Raw genomic sequence first — 13,562 nt, 5'->3', positions numbered from 1 at the left:
ATTTGGGAACAGTATATACAGAGCCACTTTCTCACAGGCGCAAACAGTCCAAATGGTGGAATTTACTGTACAGTACCAACCAATTTCAAACCAAGATCCACCTTTCAGCCTTTAATGATTAAAGACTTGTTGGATATATTTGGAGATTTGGTCACTAATGAAATAAAAATTCTCAAAACAAAAACGGCAAGGCAACAAAAGAGACTCACTCATCATCAGATTGCGTATAACAAACTAATGACAAAATTGCAAAACAATGACCTGATGATCATAAGAAACTCTGCCAAACGAGAGAACATTGTAATTTGGTCCCACAAAGACTATGTGCGAGAGGCATTCCAACAACTGGAGGATAATAACTGTAACAAAAAATGCAACATGCAAATAGTACGCAGTTCATGGAATTAATACTATTCGAAACTAAATGCATGGCGAAGTGCAGGATTAATAAGCACGGATGAACTGACATTTAAAAAAAATGAATTTCCGGTAATCCTGACAATTTATTTGATCCCTAAACTGCACAAAAACGCAACATCACCTCCAGGAAGACCTATAATTTCAGCTATGGGCGGCTTGATGGAAAATACATCAAAATAATTAGATTTTTTCCTTCAAGACTATGTAAAAACGTTACCCTCCTTTGTACAAGACTCTGGTGATTTTCTGAGGCAACTGAATGATTTTAAATGGGACTCAAGCTATTTACTTATGTGTCTAGATGTAACATCGTTATACAAGAGCATCCACCACCAGGATGGGATGAGACCTCTACACTTGGCGCAGCACAACAAAATGCTCAGCGTGATGATTTTTTTACTGTCTAAACAATAACTATTTTCTGTTTTCCAACCAGGTATACCAACAAACGAGAGGAGTAGCTATGGGAGCTTGTTTCTCCCCTAGCTACTCCTGCCTCCACATGGGCTGGTGATACGAAATGGTGTTAAACACAGAACACAAGTCTGACGTAGATAATCACGTAAGGGTTTGGCTACGCTATATAGACGATTTATTCGTAATATGGCAGGGCACTAAAGAATCAGCACAGGAGTTTGTAAATAGCATTAATCAGAATAATATCAATTTACATTTCACCTCCAACATCAGCAGTACTAGTGTGTTTCCTTGATGTGGAAGTATATATTAAAACAACAGAATTGAAGCAAAACTCCACCGAAAGAAAACTGCAGGAAACAGCACACTACATGCATCAAGCCAACATCCACGTCACCTCATCCACAGTATACCCTATGGAGAAATGTTGAGGATTGGCCACGTGTGTAGTAGAGAAAAAGACCTTATAGAAGCCCAAAAAATGAGTAAACTGAGATTTTTAGAACGGGGCTATAAGGAAAATACTCTAGATATAGTTATTGATAAAGTCAATAAAATTAATAGCAAGGAACTGCTGATTAAGAAGGTTTTACGAGAACCCTAGAAGAGTGACACTGAAACAAGATTGATTTTAACATACAGCCGGGAACAAAATACCCTGCATAAAATAATCAATAACAATTGGCCAGTGGCCAGAAGCGACCCTGTCATTGGCAAATTGTAGCCTAAGAATACCAATATTACATTATGCAAATCTATGAGGGACTATCTTGTAAAAAGCAGCGCAGAAGTCATCAATACTACGAAATGGCTTAATAAACGCAAAGGATTTGTAAAATGCCAAACATGTAGGGCATGTAAGTATGGGACGAATAAAACAACATACACAACTCCATTTTCAAATGCCCCAAAGAAAATCACAAAGTTCTTGACTTGCCATACAGATGATGTGGTGTAAATGTTGATCTGCTCTTGTGGGCTGCAGTATGTGGGCAGTACAAAATGACAGGCCCATAAACGCATACAGCAGCACATGAGAGCAATCACTAACAATGACCACACATACCCCATTGCTCAGCATTTTAAAGCAAAGCATCCCAGCAATTTAGAACATCTATCATATTTTTTGAATGACTCTATCCCAGTTTTGAGGAGAGGGGGGAATAGGGAAGCTAAATTAAGACGTTTGGAAACCCAATATATCTGAGAACTAGATACTAAGACCCCCAATGGACACAACTCCAATAAGGACTTTCACACATGGTTATAATAAGTAACATTTCTATAACATATCCATTGTTTACATAATCAATAGTCCCTCAAGCTTTCCATATCCATGTATTTGAATACCTGTTCATTCTTTTTTTTTATATTGTAACTTGAACTTTTTAAACTACCCTGACTTAAAACATCGTGAAAGATATCCTTCTGTCTGCCTATTAGCATTCATGCTATGAATTTATGGAAACTGGGTTTATGATTAAAATTTGGTACAAGTTTATTTTAAATTTAGTTAGTTAATAAAATACCATGGGACAGGGGTTTTTCCCGGTAATACACGTTAGTTTTATTTTAGCACTCACACACTTTTCAGATAAACTTTGAGGAAAGATGAACTGGCCAAATGTAAATGAATTAGGCTAGGACAATTACTTTTATCATCAGCAACAGGGACATGTTTTTTTATGAACAAAAAATATTTTATTCTTGATATGAGCTATGTATTTTACTAGTATGATCATTGGCTTTTATATAGAGATTCAAAATGTTTAATATGCCTTTTAATATTGTTGAATTATCTATACTATACTTTTTAACTGTATTTTACATATATACAAATTGGTTTTAGCATGAACATCAATATAGAATGCAATCCCTTATAATGTATGAACATAATATCATTATTTTCTGAATTTGCACAGATTCTGTGAAGGATACATGTGAAAGTATTTTCTCAATGTTTATCTAATTCTGCTTTGCACGAGTGAGGCACTTGTCACTTTAAAAGAAATGAGGTAACTCCTAGAGCGCGTCATGTTATCAAGGCCGAAACGCGTCATGGCGGTTGTGGTGATGGACGAATAAACTACATTACCTGCACAAAGTTTGGGTTCGTCTCCGTTTGTTACTGAGGAAAGGAAGTTTTGGTAAACGGTGCGACAGGAATTTATATATATATATATAATATTTTTTTTCACTAAAAAAACACAGGTTTCAGGGACGTTATAGTTAGTTGGAAATTTCACTCATAGAAAACCAGAGAAATTTGGCCATTATAGTTAGTTGAGCTAACTATAACTTGCGCCCCCGCAATGCACTGCTGATGACATCACATATTACATCATTCATGACATGGTCAATGACATCACTGATGACATCTCAAATGACATCGCTGATGACATAATTCATGTGATAATCTGATGCACCTCCTCATACCCTAATATAAACTTTGATACAACCACTCTAAAATACAGACTACCATTTTGGAAACCAGACACACCAATACCAGTTACTAAATACCCGCTCACTGATTCCTAGGTCTACACACACATCCAATCATTCACCCATATAGTCACTCATACATGCAGTCACTCACCAATACAGCACTATCATTTGCACTCATACACCTATACAGACGCACACACCGTAACTCATCCATAGAGTTACTCACATAACTAGTCAGTCATGCAAAGAATCAATCACACTCCCATTTACTCACCTATATAGTTATACACACACCACCTTACTTATTCATACAGATACTAACACATACTTACTCTCTTATACAATCACTGATACAAGCACACACTCATCCATACAGCCACTCTCACAATCACCCACTCTCACATATAGTCATTTATATACTCCAACACTCACATATACTGCCTTTCACATATGTAGTTACTCACACATGTACCACTGACATCCATTGACTCATCAACACACCCATACACACACTTACCCACCCATACAGCCCTTCACACATGCAGTCTTGAACCAATACACCCATTGAATCACCCACTCACACATCTATGCACAGAGTCACACATAGACACTCAGGCACCCATATAGATAGTCAGACAACCAATCAATAACCCATATAGACACTCATGTAGCTACTCACTAACCCATGCAGCCGCTCACACAGCAACTAACAGACTGATACAGACATTCACACAGTTTAGTCACTAGCCCATGCATTCAGTAAGACACGTTTAATCACTCACTCATACAGTCAGTCACGCACCTACTAAATCATCCATTCAGACACTCATACTTCAATACACCTTGGAATTTACATATATAAAACATATTTAAACTTTACAGAAACACGCAGTCACTGGATGATGTCATCAGTGATGTCATCAGTGATGTCAATTGAGATTTCAACAGTGATGTCACAGACCATGTCATGAATGATGTAATATGTGATGTCATCAGCAGTGCATTGCGGGGGCGTGAGTTATAGTTAGCTCAACTAACTATAACGGCCAAATTTCTCTGGTTTTCTACGACTAAAATGTCCAACTAACTATAACGTCCGTGACACCTATGGTTCTTTTCTGTGAATTTCTAAGGTTTATTAAATGCTAATTTCCAAAAATAACGTCCCGGAAACCTATGTCTTTTTCAGTAAATTTCTAAGAGTTTTAAAATGCTAATTTCTAACTATGCCTACAGAGGAAGGACATGTGCAGAAAGAGGAAGAAAGGTGCAAAAAGAAGAAGAGATTTGCAGAAAGAGGTAAGAGAAGTGCAGAATATGAAATAAATGTGCAGAAAGAAGCAACAGAAATGCAGAAAGGCGCAGAAGGAAGCAGGAGTGGCTTGCACACCATTAGTACCAATTTAACACCCACATTTAGCAATAAGTAACATGTGACCATTCTAGGTTTGCAAAGTACCTTCCACCATGCTGTAACACTTGTTGCTGCATTTTTGGTATTGTTTGAGCTAGAAACAAGGCTTTTTTTGTTCAAATCTGCAGATTATGGATCATGCGGCTAATGCTGAAAATGTATAATTGTGCGAAAGTCGGTGAAGCCAAACAGTTGCATAATTCCAGTGGTCCTGCTCATACCTCTGACTAGGTGCACAAGTGCTCCTCAGTAATTACTTCTTTTTTTGTCTCACTGAGTTAATAGTTGAGCTTCTATGGAATTGAGGAAGACTAAACCTGAGGTTACCACTCCACAACACAGACTACCATACCACATAATTACTCTCCATAACACATAATCTCACTCTACATAAGTCCTTTAAAATAAATACCACATACTTTCTAGCCACATAATTTCACTGCACAACTTGCCACATAATTCCACTACACACAACGTACATCCACTTACTCCAAAAAACATTAGTAAAAATCTTTTACCTTTACAATGCCAATAGCTCTAACTCTCGCAAATGTAAAATCTATTACATTGCAAACACTTTTTGAACTAGTAGTCTTGTTTGCAGAGTGGTGGAGAAAGGGTGCTGGGCCTCCGACCAGCGCCCAGAAATTCCGCTACGTAGGACTTACAGGAGGTACCAGGAGGGCTTCTTCGCCCCCAAAGTCCCTCCGGAGTAAATTGGACTTCACCCCCCCATCCCATAGTCTGCCAGGAGGTGCGTTTGCAGAGTGGTGGAGAAAGAAGGGCATGGCCTCCGAAGACTTCTTAGCAATCCCTCTGTGTGGGACTTACTGGAGGTAACAAGAGGGGTAGTTGCCCACCAAGAAAATCCGCTCTTGGATGGTGATTGAAGTCCCCTTCGCGGCTGGGGTTCCTTAGGGGCAACTAGCCTACACTTGCCTCCAGTATGACCCACAAAGTGGGATTGGTGAGAGTGCTCAATTGCCACAACCCCTTTTTACACCACTCTGCAAAACACGACTCCTGGCACACTGCTGCTCGGGGGATGAAATCCACTTTAGTCCTGAGGTCCTCAGGACACAAGAGGACCTCATCGCCCCACTAGCAATGCGCCAAGACCACATCTCAGCAATCCCACTATGTGGGGCTTACTGGAGGTACCTGGTGTGCTACTTGGCCCCCAGGGACCCTCAGGAATGAAGGGGACTTCATCCCCCAAATTAGAACGCGCCGGGGGCGCGTTTGCAGAGTGGTGCAGGGAGATGGCGGCTTTTCTTTTTTTTTTTTTTGCATTTTTAGAAGGGGGCTGTGTGGTGCCTCTCCTTTAAGTATTTTTTGGGCCCTTGGCCTGACACTTTTTTTTTTTTTTTTTTTTTAAATGGAAAGGGGGTTACCTGGTCCCCCTCCTATGGCCGATTTTGGCCCCGGGGACCCCATCCCCCCGCTAACTATTTCGGTATTGCCCCCAGGACCTGGCCCACCCAGGGGCTTATAGAAAACGAAGCGCAAGGGTCCATATGCTTTGTTTTTTTCTACCAGATTTGTGAACCCAGCGCGAATTCGGGCGATTTTGTTTTTTTGGCCCTGGGGGTCCTTGTTGAGCGCCCCATTAGTTTTGAAAATTTCTGGAAGATTCGTCAACCGGTGCCAAAGATATTGGCAAATCAAAAAAAAAAAATATATATATATATATATATATATATATATAGAGAGAGAGAGAGAGAGAGAGAGAGAGAGAGAGAGAGAGAGAGAGAGAGAGAAATATAGAGATACATACAGACAGACATACAGACAGACATACATGCACACACTCTCACTGTGTCACTGGAACCAAGATGCACCTGGCTGGTAGAGCCCATAACTAAGACGAAACCGTCCCGGTTCCAGGAGGACCTTGCTTCATAGTTCAGTGTGGACTGTTTCCATGAGGAGCAGGGTGAAGACTGATTTGCATAAGGCTGGGTTGAAACTGCGGTGGCACAGTGAGCAAAAGAACAATGGGTTGGACCGCTACCCCAAACTCTTGACAGTGGTTAGACATTGCAAGCCACCTCCCATCACCTTTTGTGTGTTTCATGTGTTGCATGTACCGCACGAAGGGGCATGGGTATGCCCAGACATGGTTTCGTGCTCACTGTGTCACTGAGCCTAAGCTGAGCCTAAGCTGTACCTCGCTGATGAGCCCATAACTAGGGCAGAATCGGTCCTGGATCGCTTGTGTTTTGGTTCTGGGAGGACCTGGCTTGGCAGTTCGGTCTGGACTGTTCCCATGAGGAGCACATGTTTGATGTTACATCTCATTCCATTGTAAAGCATATCTTTATCACGCATGTCTTACAACATGAATGCCATTACAACGCAAAGCTTTACCATGCACGTTATTTCAATGAACATGCCTTTACAATGAATTTCGTTGTAAAAGTATGTATATTAAAGGTATCTGCGTGGCAAAGGTTTCCATGACCCCTATCGTAAACCCTATCACCAGTCTCTCACTCTCCAAGTTTCAGAAGGACCTGGCTCTTCGACGACTCAGTGTGAACATCCAGGAGCTGCGCCGCCCCCCCCCCCCGCGCGCCTTGAGACCCTTCTGGGTGAGTAGCTGCGCTTTACAAACCCTTGATTGATTGGTTTACCTCACCACCCACCCGGGCCACTACCCTTGTAAAAATATACCCTTTTCCCTTGCCCTAAAAGCTGAATGCCTATCCCTGCGCAAACCCCCCTCTCGGCCCTTCCCCTGCCCTAAACCCTACCCTTGTGAGACCCCCCCAACCAGCCCCCACCCATTTCCTACTTTAAACCCTAAAAAACTACCCCTGCACTATCCCCCTGGCCCCCAGCTCTTCCCCTACCCTAAACCCTATAATACTACCCTTACACCCCCGTCCTCCAGCCTTTCTTTAACCCAAACACTTAAAATAGTAGCCCCCCGCCCCAGGCCCAATGCCCCTTACCTCTCTCCTCCTGCAGGCAGCTCATCTGAGGGGCGGTGCATGTTGTTGTGAGAAAGCAGAAGAGTCTCTTTGTTTCCTGTAACTATGTGGATTGCCTACCAACACAGCTGTTTCCATGCATATGCCCTTACTACTACACATATGCCTTTAACATACATACCTTTACAATGAAATTCGTTGTAAAGGCATGCGTGGTAAAAGCATATGTGTAGTAAAAAAAAATATGTAGTAAAGGCTACGCGTTGCAATGAGGAGCAGGATCACTGTCTCACTGTAACCAAGATGTACCTGGCTGATGAGCCCATAACTGGGGCAAAACCAGTCCTCAGTTATTTGTGAGTCGGTTCTGGGAGGACCTGGCTAGGCAGTTTGGTCTGGAGTGGTCCCATGAGGAGCAGGGACAAAACTGATTTGCGTATGGCTGCGTTAAAACTAAGGTGGCATGGTGAGCTAAAGAACGATGGGTTGGACTGCTACCCAAGCTATTGCCAGTGGTTAGACTTATTGCAAGCAACCTTACATCACATTTTGTGTGTTTCATGTACCACTGTAAGTGGCATGGGTATGCCCAGATGTGGGTCAGGTGCTCTCAGTATCACTCAAACCAAGCTGTACCTGGCTGATGAACCCATACCTAGTGAAAAACTGGTCCTGGGTTGCTTGTGTTCCGGTAAAGGGAGGACCTGGCTTGAAAATTCGGTCTGTACTGGTCACATGAGGAGCAGGATAAAGACTGATTTGCATATGACTGGGTCACAAACTGAGGTGGCATGATGTGCAAAACAACAATTGACTGGAATGCGCCCAGAGTAATTCCCAATGGCTGAGATTATTTCAAGCACCCCATTCATCACTTTTGTATGCTAAGGGAATATCTTGGCTACCAAATTTGGAGTGGACCAGTATTGTTACCCTGGGACAGCCTGTATAGGACATTGCCCAATAATGTCTGGTTATTCCAAGACAACAACAACAACAAAAGGCCTCACAATCATAACTTATAAATAGTAGTTGCTGCTTTTATCAGAACATGGATATGTTTCATTAAGCAAAAACATGGGTTACAGGCACTGCTCCATACCATTTCAGTCCTTGCTTTTAGCATTCTCCTTTCCTCAATGTCTGAACCTATACAAATTTCTTTATATGAGGTAAGAGCTCAAAAACCCAACCATTCCGTTCCACCAAAATGCACACATCAGGGACCAAAATGGTGAACTCCGGACCATGCTCAAAAAAGAAGGCGAATCCCAGACCAATCTCATTCATAAACTTGTTAAGCAATATGCTTGGAACTGCTGGACAACAGAAAGCTGGCTAGCTATTTCAAAATGGTGGTGCACCTAATATTTGAGCCATTATCTTCAGAGGTTTCAATGACAAACTGTCTAATGCTAAGTCAGTTAGTAGCGCTCCCTGTGATAGTACAGGAGAAAGAATGGGTGAAAAGTGGAGATTTCAAAACATGAAGACAATAGTATTTTAAGAACCTGCAATTTCAGTGGCGGTCCAAGAACCAAGGCCATATGGAAGTTGCCCAGAGGTATACCACCCGCAGGAGATAGAGATATGCCACAAAATTAATGTTATTATTCTGAAGCAGGACACTCAAGAGATCTACTAACCGAGAAGGAAACAGAATTACCTGTCAACATACTTGGATCTTCTAACAAATCCAACGTGACCTACTTTATGAAAATGTACAGTCTCTCTTACCCTTGTTTGTATCCATGTCTACATGAAAGAAAGGCCTGATTAACCTTAAAAGCACTATGTCTTGAGTCCAGGCCATTCCAGACAGACAGGCCACTGGTAACTTGACACATATAGAGTTAGCCCTCTCACAATACATACCATTATTACTGAAGGAAAACTGCAAACTCGATATTTGCGACCCATTGCTCAGCCTTAGCACTCTTGAGTTGATGAACATGGTATGTGCTCAAATACTTAAATAAGATACTACCTTTGAAGCCTGTGGAATCTCATTCCTAGATGACTCTGAGGTGTCCTTGAGCAGCCAGTAAAGAGATTGCACAGAATCGGATATAACTACTGTTATGTTTCAGCTTGTGGCAATACCGTAATGGGCTAATAAATATGAATGAGACTAAATTTGCTGTTTACCTGTACAGATTTTGCAGTTAAGATCGAAGAGATGACCTTTATGTTGATTAGTTGTGTCAGATGTAGACTCTGGTTCTGCTGTTTTTTCTTTAGGCAATTCCTCTTCCTTTTCTACTGGTTTAGCAACAGTGGGTTCCTATAAAGAGTTATTCATATGTTAAGTAATTTCAATACACGATTATCCTATGATAATATTTAAGGTACAAATCACTCACCAAACATTTCTGTAAGAATAAAAACAGTAGAAAAGAAAAGAGAACTGACCTTGCTTTATTACTTGCTTTTTTAATATCTATCATGTGAAGGTTTAAATCACCTCTGTAAACCCTTTTGCGATGTGCTTGGAGCACAGACACTATGTTACCTCTAGCCTCCACTAGTTTTCAAATTAAAGTATTCAATATTGATCTTAAGCCACATTTGCAAAATAAAAAACACATTAATGCTTTCCAAATAGCTGACAAAGAAACCACTGCTGCTGGTGTTTATACAGTGGCAAATGATGAATGTTTTTACTATTTTTAAAATCCACATGAATGTTTTTACTATTTTTAAAATCCACATGAAGAAACACAGAGGTTTTATTTCTTAACAATGAATTTTTCTGCTAGTAGCATGTGTAAAATGTCTAGTGTTCTCAGTTCCTCAAATACATCACTGTGGTCAGCAAGAACCTCCTCTGTTCATAGCAGGTGTAATCAGACCACTCAAAAGAACTGGAGACGTGTAAAGTCAACACTTAGTTGTCTTATTCAACACTGAATAATTGTATCTAGTTTATGTTTAAGTACTTTGAACTGGTCAATAAAGGAATTAAGAACACAGAAAGTGAACTGGACTGCCCAGGATTAAATGATATGATCAAGTGGGATTAAAACTGAGACCACACGAGAGATTTACTGTGGGACAATAAACCGCCCCGCATAGCTATGACAAAGTTAACAATGGGATGGTATGATGGGGGCATTGGATTGCCGGACCTGCATCTTTATTACCAGGCCACGCAACTGACGACCATTAACAGCTGGGTGTTTGGGAGGCATGATGATCCGAGCTTCCGGACAGATCATTGGTTGATGGGGAAAGGAGGCTATAATAGAGCTCTTTACACCAATCATAAGAAATTGGGACTTACTGGCCCGACGGAGCGCGCGGTGGAGGTGTGGCATGGAGTGCAGATGCAGATGAGTTGGAGGGGCCGCCTAACGAAGGCTACCCCTCTATGGGAGCCAGATATTTTGGGGAGACTGAGTACATCGGCGGGATTCAATAAGTGGGAGATGATCGGAATCGCCAAAGTAAGCGACCTATGGGAAAAAGGGAAATGGTAACATTCCAGGAGCTTCAGGCCAGATACCAGTTGGCTTCCTCGGAGGGTTTTCGCTACCTGCAGATAAGCCATGCCATAGAATCGGCCCGAACTAAAAATGCGCCCATTCTGGACTCCTCCCCCCTGGAGGACAGGCTCCTGTTAGACCCAATGAACCGAAAGGCCATATCACTCACATACCGTAAACTAATCAACTATAGGGTGGACCTGATGTCAAAACTTAGGAGGGCCTGGGAAGGAGAACTAGGAGACTTGGCCGATGAGGACGGGCGGGAGGCATTATCATCACCCAGGGATGTGGCTATCCCAATGCGTCTTCGCCTGGTGCAGCTAAAAATCCTACACCGAGTGTACTTTGATGCTATTCTATTACATAAACTTAATAGGCGACCCGACTCACTCTGCCTTCGACAATGCGCTCAGACGGGAACATTCCTGCATATTTTATGGGAATGCCCCCACATACAGAGTTATTGGACTAATGTAACCAGACAAATGGCCAGGACATGTGGCAAAGCTATACATCCGACACCCACGATGTGTCTTATCAACATCTGGGTAGCGACGGACCTCACGCAAATTGAGTAAGAATGGGTCACAGTGGGGTGGTGTCTGGCTAAGCGGAATATCGGCCAAAGGTGGGGAATTGACAGCATACCACTACTGAGGGATTGGGCTAAAGACATGGATCATGCCATGCTCGCAGAGAAAACGGTATTTAAAGGGAGGGGATGCCCACGTAAATGGGACCACAAGTGGGGAAAATTGAATAAGTATAGGGGGATATATGTGTCTCACCGACGATAGAGCTGAGGGGGAGAGACAGCGGGCAAATGTGGGGCGAGTGCAGAAACAGTCACACACGGTGAGAGGTGACCAGAATAGCAAGAGTGATACGGCGACTCCTGACTCGGAGACATATAAGGGTTTGTTGGAGGGGGAGACTGGTGGCATGTAAATTTAGTTACCCTGGACGCATGTGTGCTAGAGGTGCATTGAGGGAGTGTGGAAATGGTAGGAACTAACGTATCTACATTGTCTATGCAATTGTCTCTGCTGCTGTCTTTGTTTCTAATAAAAATTGTTTTAAAAAAAACCAAAAACTGAGACCACACAAGACTAGTCACCAATAGAGTCTTCGGACACCACCTCCCAAGTTAAGGCTTGATGGCCTATAAGGAAAACATGATATTCTCCGGTACTCTGGTATCTCTGAATAGCAATGTTTCTATTTTCCTGAGCCAGACATATGTTTACCATGTGCTTGTGAATTAAGGTTTTACAGCCCTTCTGGACTTTCTTATAGACCAGTCAGCCTCTACCAAAAGAACATTTCTGAGCACACTTATAGTGCAGCAATAAACTGCTTCCCTTGCATATCAATTAGGAGGCACTTTTGCTCCCTATGCACATGTTGCTCTTTGGCACAATAAACGGATTATTGTGTGTTTTTCCCGCATAAGAATAATGTTACTTGCCCAGTAAGCATCTGTTCTTGGTATGTAGAGCTGTAGAGTCACATGCTGTGCATAGCTCGCCATCTAGTGTTGGGTCCAGATGTTTGCACTTGTTTGTTTTCGAAGTCGTCTTTCAAGTCACGAGGTAAGTGGCTCCTCCTTTTGATGATAGTGTGCATGGACATCGACTCCATTGTTAGATTATTTGCCGCAGAGGGTGAGAATGGAGTAGTAGTAAAGAATAGAGATGTCCATGCATATGTATGTAAATTAAATTGAGAACTGCAGCAGGTACAGGTATCCGGGGAGGTGGGGGGGGGGGTGCATGTGACTCTACAGATCTACATGCCAAGAACAGATGCTTACTGGGTAAGTAACATTATGCGTTCGAGTCTTGTGATCTGTAGATCACATGCTGTGCATAGATTACATAGCAGTATCCTCCTAAAGCAGTGGCTAACCTGTAGCTGTTGGAGTTGTCTGAAATAGTGCCTTAAGTACTGCTTGACCCACATTGACTTGTTGTCTTGCTGACACATCTACACAATAATGTTTAGTGAAGATGTGCAGTGTAGACCATGTTGCAGCTTTGCAAATGTCAACCATGGGAATGTTTCCCAAAAAGGCTATAGTGGCCCCTAGCTTGCAAATGGAATGTGCCCTAGGGGGTACAGTTAAGAGTTCTCTTTGCTTTCGCATAGCAGGTTTGAATGCACTTCACAATCCACCTTGCATTAACCGATTGGGAAATAGGATTGTCCTTGTGTGTAAAGCTCGTTCTGCCACTGAATCAGGTTGAGGGAAGAATACGGGTAATTCTACCGACTGATTTATGTGAAATGCAGATACTACCTTAGGTAAAAATTTAGGATTAGTACGAAAAACCACTTTGTCTCTGTGTAGTTGGAAAAATGGTTCTTGTATGGTTAATGCCTGTAATTCACTCACTCTCCTTAAAGAAGTGATTGCAATGAGGAAAGCGGTTTTCCAGGGGA

General features: G+C 42.0%; 1 protein-coding gene across 2 annotated transcripts in view; it reads right to left on the bottom strand.

Annotated features, from left to right (window-relative positions):
* The window catches only part of PHF3 (PHD finger protein 3), a 640,592-nt gene that overhangs the window by 363,156 nt on the left and 263,874 nt on the right, over positions 1-13,562 (bottom strand). For both annotated transcript variants that reach the window (XM_085610899.1, XM_085610900.1), the window contains one exon: positions 9,781-9,916. In XM_085610899.1, coding sequence (XP_085467025.1) covers positions 9,781-9,916 — 136 coding nt within the window. The remainder of the gene's footprint in view (positions 1-9,780; positions 9,917-13,562) is intronic.

The sequence above is a fragment of the Triturus cristatus genome, chromosome 6 (assembly GCF_964204655.1).
Source record: "Triturus cristatus chromosome 6, aTriCri1.1, whole genome shotgun sequence".
Lineage (NCBI taxonomy): Eukaryota > Metazoa > Chordata > Amphibia > Caudata > Salamandridae > Triturus > Triturus cristatus.
Note: the sequence above shows the minus strand (reverse complement) of the source record. Positions and strands in the feature narration are given on the sequence as shown.